General features: G+C 56.7%; 3 protein-coding genes across 3 annotated transcripts in view; 2 read left to right on the top strand and 1 right to left on the bottom strand.

The window, feature by feature from the left end:
• LSCM1_01636 (uncharacterized protein) overlaps positions 1 to 1,858 on the bottom strand; it is a gene marked incomplete at both ends in the record, with an annotated part of 1,908 nt that extends 50 nt beyond the window's left edge. The window contains one exon of the mRNA XM_067319237.1: positions 1 to 1,858. This exon is cut by the window's left edge and continues 50 nt beyond it. Coding sequence (XP_067176516.1) covers positions 1 to 1,858 — 1,858 coding nt within the window.
• Positions 1,859 to 3,531: 1,673 nt separating this feature from the next.
• On the top strand, positions 3,532 to 4,821 carry LSCM1_01635 (uncharacterized protein; the record flags this gene model as incomplete). The annotated part of the gene is made up of 1 exon (XM_067319236.1): positions 3,532 to 4,821. One exon carries the CDS (start codon positions 3,532 to 3,534, stop codon positions 4,819 to 4,821), a length of 1,290 nt encoding a protein of 429 aa, XP_067176515.1.
• Positions 4,822 to 5,691: 870 nt separating this feature from the next.
• Positions 5,692 to 10,101, top strand: LSCM1_01634 (uncharacterized protein; the record flags this gene model as incomplete). Its single annotated transcript, XM_067319235.1, has 1 exon — positions 5,692 to 10,101. The coding sequence occupies one exon, from the start codon at positions 5,692 to 5,694 to the stop codon at positions 10,099 to 10,101; it is 4,410 nt and encodes a 1,469-aa protein (XP_067176514.1).
• Between the last annotated feature and the right edge of the window lie 63 nt (positions 10,102 to 10,164).

Here is a 10,164-nt window from a genome sequence, read left to right as displayed (position 1 = left end):
CGTTGGCGTGGGAGGATCGGGCGCGTGCTCCGCGAAGTTGCGCGCGCTCCGCAAGTGCATGTTCACAAAACGTCTTGTATTGTATGTGAACATACATAGTGGATAAAAGACTGGTGAAGAGCAACGCACTCATGATGACTAAGGGCACAAAGATGCACTGCCGACCCATGCAAATGTTGCTGTGCTGCTTCCGTGCCTCCTTTGTGTACCAGTTTCCGTAAAGCATCTGGTTGAGAAGCAGCGAGCTGGTGAGCGAGGAGAGCGACATGAAGTTGTAGTGGTTGGCGACATCCTTCGCATAGAGCGTGCGCATGACAAGCACCACGGAGGCCGCAGAAAAGCCGTTTCCCAGAGCAGTGAGGCCAAACGGGATCAAAAGCCATTCTTTCCACACAAAGAGAAGCATAAGGGAAGCGGTCAGCAGAATCAGGGATGGAATAAAGAGCGCGATGGTCAGCGGAATGCGCTCCTCCGGCTTACGCTTTTGCGTCCACACTTCAAAGATACTCATGATGATTCGACCCACAGCACTGCCCGCACCGTTGAATACGGTGAGGAGCGAGGCGATCTCCTGTGTCATGTGAGTCTCGGAGGCCGCGGCATACACGAAGCGAGCATTGACGATGATGACCATCTGAGTGCCGAAAATGCAGAAGAGAGAGTAGGCGAGGGCCCAGAGCTTCAGTGTACAGATACTTTGAAAGAAGGTTGTCTGGTACTGCGGTGCAATGTGAAGGGACTCGTCAATGCCAGCTGCGCTAAAGATGGCTTGATCGGCAATGCTCGTGCGGGTGGTGTGAATGTGCATGCTGAGGCGCTCTGCAGCAGTCATGTGGCTACCCGACATGGTACGGGCGGCCAACTCCGGTGTCTGAGTTGCCTCAAGCAGGTTCTCGGCAATGTTGGCGCTCCCCACGTCCAGCCAGCGAAGGGGAATCGCGATGACGGTGTACAGCACCATGACGCCAATCGTGACGGCGGCAAACGCAACCTTGTAGAGATGCCCCAACCCCAGGTACGCGACAACGGCGCTCTGGAGGGGAAGAAATACAATGAGAAAGGCAACAAGCACAAAGCCGAAGACAAAACGACGAGGAGATGGCACTTTCTCCAGATATGCCCTCTTTGTCGAGAGCCGTTTCTCCTTCTCTGCCTCTGTCAGATAGTTCTCCTCGTAGCCTGTCAGCTGGTACGGCGGCAGCTTGACGAAGACAACACAGAACACTCCGACAACAGCGACAAACGCTGAGAGAAAGTAAAAGAATCCGGTGATGTTTTCGTCAAAGAAGGCCAGCTGAATGGCGCCGAAAATAGCGGAGCCGAGGCCAATGAAAGTTTTCATGACAGCAATCACAGCACCGCGACTGCTGGGAAACACGCTGAGAATAGTCATGAGACCTGCAATGTCAAACATGGAGGTTCCGATGCCGAGGAGGGCGCTAAAGATTGTGAAGCGCAGGACGCTGCCGTCAATGGCATCCGCAAACGCCAGCCCAAACAGGACCCCACCAATGGGCAAAAATGTCATGCCGATCGTGAAGAGGGGGCGTGGACCGTAGTAGTCATACAGGCCTGCTAGAGGGAAGACGACAATGCCAAGGATGTTAGACATGGTTGTAATAACCGACATTTGCTGCTGAGTGAAATCGTACTTTTCTTGCAGCTGGCCCGAGAAGAGGTTGTACACGTACGTAATGGAAGTGCATATACACGCGTAGACGCCGATGAGCAGCAGGAAAAAGCGCTTTGGTTCACTGATGGTGATGGTGGTGGTGGGACGAAACCGGTGCGCCTGCGAGGAGCGCGCCTCCAGAACGCTGCGGCGACCCTCAGCGTACACCTCCTCCACGACGGACATGAGGGTGCTGCAGGAAACTAGAAAAATGGCTGACCACAGTAATCGTGGACTGGCTGGCGCAAGATGATGCTGCAGTGGTACACCCAGCCAAGCGAACGAGTAATATGGCCACTGTCGTCGTGCCCAAGGGAAGAGAAGGTAGATGGACAACGGTTCGCTTGGGTTCTGGAGGCTTTGTCAGGGAGTGAGATAGAAGCGGGAGTGGGAGTGTAAGCAGTGGGAGGTCGACTAGATGGCGTTTAAGGCTTCTACATGGAGTTTCTGTGCCTCTTTCCAGCCACATGCACAAGCTAGAGTCTGTCTACGGCACGACGAGAGCGCCAAAAAAGAAGGTATGCTCAGACAAGCGTGAGGCACTACCTACCCGCCTTTAATAGGTTGCTGTGGAGTATGACTAACGTGGTTACGTGAGCTACAAAGCGGAGGTCGGCGTGTCGCGAACGCTTCGTATACATTGGCACATACGAAAGCATCAAAGGCTGAGGTTCATGAAAGAAAGAACGCAAAGAAAGCTGAACGTCTGTTCACGTGCGCTTTGCGTGAGCGCTGTCGCTGGCAGCTACAGGTAAGAATAGGGTAACATGTGCTTCTTCACACTGGGCCACTCGGGTGCACTAGAGAGCCTTTTGGAGTACATCGCCGTCTGCTTATACGCTTGAGGCCTCCTGTGCCGAAGGATTGAGGGGGGCTTTGGTCGAGGAGTGCCAGTGCACTTCTTAGAAGGATAGGAGCACGTAAAGCGCGCCTGCGCCCTCGACAGGCAGCGTCTGAGCCTATCCCCCCCCTCTCTTTCCCACACGGTGCCTCAGTCCCGAGGGTCACGGGGAGGTGAAGAAAGAGGAAAAACTTTCGGGAAAGCAGCCAATGAGTCCTGGGCATGCTGTGCTGCAGCTTGGGGAGTGCTGGCGCCGGCAAAGGTGCTGAGGGTGAGGATGCGGGCAACGGCCAGGTTTCAGAAATCAGGAGGATTGCCCCCGCCGTTGTCGTTGGTACTCGCGGATTTTCACGATCGCTGTACGCGTAGCCCGCAAGAGAGGTGTCTCAGGGCTGCTGACAGGAACGCATGACACTCACGCGAACGCGAACGTGTAGCATCAGGGGTTTCGGCTTTGTCGGAAAATGGAATGAGCGGGGAGGGGGAAGGGAGTCGCTGGGGAGCTTTGTGGGAAGTTGAGATTCGGGTGCGTGGTGGGTGCCTGAGCACGTGCGTTCGTGCGGAGAAAACATAAGCTGAAATGTGGCTGTGCACCCACAGCTGATGGTACCTCTCATCTTGGTAGGCTTCTCTGCCCTTTTCTTCACGTGCAGAGCGGGAGGGTACCGCCACATTGATCTTCGCGAAGGGAAACGCCTGCGGGTCGCTGCAGCTGTTGGAGAAGGCGGATACACTGGAAAAACGTCTTGCACTGGTTCACGAAATGTATCGCACGCTTTTGAATGTCTTTTTCGTCGTGAACGCGGAAGGAAGTGGCTGACTCACATGCCCCTGGTGTCGCCACTGACGGCGTTCACGGTCAGCAGCGGCCGTGAATGCACCTCTCACTTTGTGTCATAGACTTCCTCATCCATTGCCTCCTTTTGCTTGCGCCTTGGCTGTTGTGGTTGATACGGCCACAGTTTTTCATTGTCACCTTGACCTTTTTTCGACAGCTCTCGGTGGTTAGCAAACGAATATGAGCGCCTTTTCTTCCGTTCTTGGCGCTCCTGGCTCGACAGGAGATGTGAAGTACATGAAGAAGAAACTCATAGGCACCGGCTCGTACGGCGAGGCGTGGCTGGTGGAGCGGCTTAGTGACAAGGCGATCTTTGTTGCCAAGACAATGGACCTCGGGAAGATGTCATCGCGCGACCGCACGTACGCGTACAGCGAAATCAAATGTCTCGCGAACTGCCACCATCCGAACATTATCAAGTACATAGAAGACAAAGAAGAGAACGAGCATTTGCTGATCGTAATGGAATTCGCCGACTCAGGCGATCTGGACCGCCAGATCAAGGCACGGGCAACGGACTTCAAGTACTTTCAGGAGCACGAAGCTCTGTTCCTTTTTCTGCAGTTGTGCCTTGCTTTAGACCACATTCATGCACACAAGATGCTGCATCGCGATATCAAGGGGGCCAATGTGCTTCTCACGTCTACGGGGTTGATCAAGATTGGTGACTTCGGTTTCAGTCACCAATACGATGACACCGTCTCCGGCGTTGTGGCGAACACGTTCTGTGGCACGCCGTACTACCTCGCGCCGGAGCTGTGGAACAATCAGCGCTACAGCAAGAAGGCCGATGTGTGGTCGCTGGGTGTCCTCCTGTACGAAATAATGGCACTGAAGCGACCGTTCACGTCCACCAACATGAAAGGCCTTATGGCGAAGGTTCTCAGTGGGGACTATGAGCCACTGCCGGAGGTGTACTCGGCGGACTTTAGGGAGGTAATCCGAAAGACCCTCGTGTGTGATGCGGCTCAGCGTCCGAGCGTGCGAGATATCTTTCGCATTCCCTACGTGCGGGAGGGCCTCAAAGTGTTTATGCACACAATGAAGAAGAATTCGCGGATTGATAACGATGTAAAGGAGGCGCTGATGGGGCATGTGACGGAGATTCTCTCTAGCGAGTCGGTGGAGGAGCCCAAGAGCACGCCTGTTGGTCAGATCAACAAGGACGTTTTTTTCGCGGGGTATCTGAACAAGCTGAAGGGCGGTGAGAACCACTCGTGGAGGAAACGGTTCCTGCAGGTGCACAAGGGTCATTTCATCATGTCCGACAAGGAGTCTGACACGGAGGGGAAGGCGCTGAGCCTAGAGCACATCCAGAGTGTGTGTCCGGTGCCCGTGAGCACGGCGAAGCGCGAGCACGTATTTGCACTCCATACAACGAGCGGCAAATCGATGTGGTTCGAAGCTGCCTCCCGGGAAAGCATGGAGGAATGGATACACGCCATCCAGCGCGGCCTGGGTGTTGCGTGATGGTGGAAGACGACACCAGACACACTGTTGTCCCACTTCCAATGCGGTTTGCTTCGTGTATATCGCATCCGCGGACCACGGCCCAATGACGGGGTTGTGCAGCCATCGCAATCTCACTGCTTATGACGCGCAGAAGGGTGCTCTATCTTCTTTTGTTTTATTACGTTTCTTTCTACGTTCCGTGTGCCGCTTTCACGTGCCCATAGTTGATGCATCTTTCTAAGTCGTGTGTGTGTGTGTGTGGTGCTGGTGACGCGGTTGCACATGTAAAGAGTCACTGATGAGTTGAACATGTCGACGGCGAAGGAACTGGAATGCCGAGGAGATGGTGTTGCGTGCGCTTGGTACATGTAGCGCGGTCCGCAACCTCCAGAGCCCCTTCCTCTTTCTCTCTCTCTCCCTTTCTTACTGTTTTTTTTGTATTCGAGGGATGTCGGTGTTTAGAGACGGTGGAATCGAAGACTCGTGAAAACATGTGATGGCGAAGCATGACATTATATCAACAGTGCTCTTGTAATCAAGTGCACAATCCTTGCGCTGCTGTCGAAATTGCTGTGTATCTCAACCATACCTACAGCAAACCGGTTTCGTACCGGTGCTCGGTGGGTTCTCGTACGGTGACGGCTCAGGGCAGGCCATCTTTGGTCCTAGGCGGGGGCTTCCCGAGGCTAGCCTGCTGCCTCTCTTGTCACTAAGAGGAGTCGAGACGTGGTAAAAGAAGGCGACACCACTATGGCCTCTCAGGTTGGTGGCAGGTGTCTGTCACAGCTCATAATCTCCTCGACGTACTCTTTACTCTTTTCGCGTTGGCGTGCAAAGCGGATAATCCACTGCTTCTTTCACTGAAGAGCGGTTTTTCGTGACTGGAGAATGACACCAAGCCTAGTTCAAGTAGTTGGGTGTGGGTCACCAAGTGTGTTTGCATCGCATGGCAATCGAGTTCTCGTCCCTGCTGACAACGGCGTGGTTGTTGTAGAAGAGGCTGGCGAGCACCTTTGGCTCCCGTTTGCTAGCGGGAAGTACGCTATCGACAAAATCGTGGTCAGCTCGTCGGGTGTGATTTGCGTAACGGAGAGGCGGCTGCACGTCGCGCTGCATTTTTTCGATGCGGGCTCTCTGCAGTCCCTCGGTGTCACGGAAACGGAGATCTCCGTAAGTGTTTCGGACATCGCGTTTACTGCTGATGAGAGGGAGCTTTTTGTGCTGGCGACGGTCCCTGTTACGGCGGTGACAGTTTTTCGGCGAGGCACGCGTAGTGGCGCTTACGGTTTCGCAGACCGCGTGACACTCCAGTGTACGGAGGAGCCGTTGGCACTCCTTGCCGGTGTTCGTGAGGAGTCTTTTCTGCGCTTTGCCATTTGCAAGAGTGACGGCATTGTAGGCTACTCCCATACGGATGAGGGCAAAGGATTCCGGAAGTGCTTCGCTGTCGAGGCGGAGATCGAGGCAGCATGTGTCTGTGAGACGGAGGCGGTGTGCTACGCCACAAAGGAGGGCTCTGTGCATGTGTACTCGCATGTGAGCCAGACATGCCGCGACGTCTGCAAGGCGCCAGCGGCAGCGGGTGCAGCGGCGATGCTTGTGCAGGATGGCAGTGCGTTTATCTTCACACAATCAGGGGATCTGCTCTGTATTAACCTCCATGACGGTACCGAGAAGCGTCGCGTTCTTGGCCACCTGCCCTCGCGCCCGTGCCGTATGACCGCCACGTGCACAGACAAGCTTCTGCTGAGCACGCAGCGGGGCTTGTTGGCAGTGACCTTCTCTACCCAGCGCACTGAAGGGGGTGCAGCCTGGCGGCTGGTGAAGAACTGGACGGAGTCCTCCACCCTCAAGTGCCTTTCTGTGAACGGCGGGGCATTGGTAGCGTGGGTACTACGGGATGGCGGCGTGGCTCTCTACCAACAGAACAGTGTGAGGGCGTTCGCCGCTACTCGGGTGTGCAGGGTGGCGGTGGATGCGTGCGCACTTGCCTCTTCTCAGATAGCGATCCTGTTCGCGGACGCGACTCTGTGTTGCTTCGACTGTGTTGATGGGAGGGAGGTGTGGTCCCACAACTGCTCGGAGGGGAGTCCGACGCTTGTGGAGGCAGATGGGGTCGGCACCTTGGTATGCTGTGGCCGAGATGCGGTTCGTTTTTTGCGCTACGAGGGTGGCGACGTGGAGGACTGTGGTTTGGCTCGCGCCAGTCTTCTTGCACCTATTCGCGTGGCCAGGTGGGTGCCGACGGAGACGATTCTTCTGGTGGTTTGCGAAAACGGTGATGCTTTCCTTATGGAGCCGCCAGGCAACGGCGACGCTGCGACAACGCACCGCGCCGATACGCTTCTGCGCGGCTCGTGGCGGCTCGACTTCCCGATCACAGATGCACTGGTGTGCTACGCTACTCCCGATGTTCTGAACCTCTTTGTGCACTCAGCAGACCATGATTCCAAGGTGTATATGCTCGACCGCCAACGGGAAGGCGAGGCAAAGGTGTCGCGGCCCTTGTTTCTGATTCATGACCATAGCAGCGGCGGCAGTTGTTTTCTGCGTCTCAACGATGAGACAGTGATTTCGTGTGGCCGTGACGGGAGCATCGCTGCGCGTGATTTGACGCCATATCAGCTGCAAATGACACCCATTCCGCCCTCACGTGAGAAGCGAAAGCCACTGTGGATGCATGCTGCGCGATCCTCGTTTCGCGGCGGTATCACGACTGTGGCCGCCGTCGACGGCGGCGCAGGAGTGGTGTGCGGCGGCGATGATGGAGTTCTTCAGCTCGTTGCGTTGAAGGTGCAGGGTGTCTGCGGTAGGTGGCAGGCGCCTCAGTGGACGCATGTGGATGCGGCACTAGTGGGCTCCTTTGACGAGACGGCGGCCGCTGTAGAAGCGAACGATACGGTACCAGAGCGGGAGGTGCTTCTCCAACAGCTGTCCGATGTGCATGAGCTGTGGGCAAAGGTGATGTCTGACAAGGATGCGGAGGTTCCCCTCGAGACGTTTTTGACGGAGGAGCAACGCGACAAGTTCTTGGCGGAATGCGAAAGCGCGGTGCTGGACATGCGTGAGAGGCATTTCTACGACGCCATCCTCAACGAATACCTTCAGGATACTATCAAGCGGCGCTGCTGGGATGAGATGGAGGTGCCGTGGATGAAGGTGGTGAGCATGAACACCCCCGAACTGAAGGTGCACAACTTCCACATCCATCGGAGGACACGGGCCGAGGTGTCGCTCTCTCGCAAAGCACTTTTTCTCCGCCAGCTGCAGGAGAAGATTGCTGGGGGTCGACGCATGACGCCTGAGGTGCCGAGCATGTCGATGTCTGCGACGCAAGCGGCTGGCAGTTTCTGCGGAGCTGAGGACTTTGACGCCGCGATGCTGAACGACGCGGATGTGTACACTCAATGCCGTATGGTGCTTCAGTCTCTTCTCATCAAGGGCCGGTCGCTGGCGCTCAAGGACGCCTTCAACGCCCGCTTCACCGACCTGCAGGACTTGAAGAGAGTGTCCGTCGCCCAGGTGGAGGAGCGAACGCTGCGCTGTGTGACGATTGGAAAGCAGTTGGGTAGCCTTCCAAAGGAGCTGTTTACGGCGGTCGTCGACCGCGAAGAGGACCCAAAGTCACTGTTCACTGTCGAGGACAAGGAGCTGAGCGCTGAGGCGCAGGCACTCATCGCCCCTACCAAGGGGGTGGTTGTTGTGTCTCCGGTGGATGAGGCGGCTTTGCAGCTGTGGATGAACGGCCTGGAAAAAGAGGTAGAGCGACTGGAGGTGCATGTACCGTTGCCAGACTTTGCAGACGACACACGAGACAGCTTCGTTCCGCCAGAGGAGCGCACAGAGGAGCAGACGCGCGTCATGGATGCCTACACCAAGAAGCTCAAAGAGGAGAGTGAGCGTGTAGAGGCGAAGAGGGAGGCCCTGAACGGCGAGTTCAAGTCACTGCAAGAGAAGAACCAGGAGACGGCTGCGAAGCTTGACGAGCAGCTTCGCGAGGCTCGCCAGTTGCGACTGAGCACGGCCGAGGAAGTTGAAGAGGCGGAGCTGCAGTTGGCTCTACTACATCAGCAGCGGCTGTGCTTGATTGCCGCCTATCGGCAGCACCGATTGTTGGGCCAGCAGCGTGAGGCTCTGCGTGACGCGCTGATAGGTGCAGAGTCGGCCGTGGCGAAGCAGAAGCGCTTGCTTACTGCCGCACAGGCCCGGCTGGCGGCGACGGAGAGCAAGAGGGACAACTACGCGGCAGGCGTCAGCGCCTCAGCACCTTTTCACGACGGCACGACGGGCGAGAGGTTGCACCGGCGCTTTGTGCGATGGCAGCGGCGCTTTCAGGAGGGCAAGGCACCGCTGCCGGCTGCTGACGCGCCGGTGCCAGAGTGCACGGCGGAACAGTGGGCAGCTTTCTGCAAGCATTGCCAGACGATAGCTGAGCTGCAGCAGCTGGCCGATGGAGCCGAGGCAGAGGAGCAGCGAGCTTTAGCAGACGTGGAGGAGGCGCAGGAGCAATGCAAGCTGATTCTGCAGCAGATAGAGCGTACAGGGAAGGGGATGGATGACGTCCGGGTCAGCTCGGTGACCCGCCTTCTGGACGTCCACACGGTGTGCCGACTGCATCAGGGCCAAATCCAGGACGAGGGGGCCACGTCAGCGTCGGCGTTTGCATCCTCCAATCTTCGGTGGCGCGACGATGTGGCCCAGTACAACGAGCTCATCTTACAGAGCGACGCAGAGAGTCGCGCGCTTCTCAGCAAAGTGTTTGCGCACCGAAAGCTGATGAAGCTGCTTGAGTGGGAGGGAGAGCGGCTTAGGTACTGCGCGGGGACGCTGCAGGTGGAGCTGAGACAGCTGCATACGCTTCGTGTCACTCGCCAGATGCAGGAGTGGCTGAGCGGCGACGCGGAGGTGTCGGAGGAGAAGACGCTCGCGAAGATTCAGAGCCACATGAACCTCGTGGAGAAGAACATGTGTGCAAAACTAGAGGAGCGCAGGAAGGTTCTGCGGCGACTGAAGAACCAGATCGCGGAACGCGTGACAGAGAACGCAATAGTGGGTGCTCAATGTGGCGAACTTGATGAGACGGTGCGCGCGAATGCAGCGGTGTACCGTATGCTCGAGACGCGCGCGGATGGCTCACGCGCAAGGGCTGCACGTGCGAAGGAGATCTTTTGCACCAGTGAGCTGGAGGAGCTGGCGCGGTCCCAGCAGGAGGAGCTCGTACGTCTGAAGCACGAGGTGGATCGCTTGCGGGCGCGGACTTTCCCGTCCTTCGCTGTCGTATCGAGACAGACGCTCTAGCAAATGTGTTTTGTTGCCTGACTTCATCGATGTATGGCAGCCGCAAGCGCGGCTGGCAAGGAG

This window comes from Leishmania martiniquensis, chromosome 31 (assembly GCF_017916325.1).
Source record: "Leishmania martiniquensis isolate LSCM1 chromosome 31, whole genome shotgun sequence".
NCBI lineage: Eukaryota > Euglenozoa > Kinetoplastea > Trypanosomatida > Trypanosomatidae > Leishmania > Leishmania martiniquensis.
This window is presented reverse-complemented; position numbering and strand designations above follow the sequence as displayed.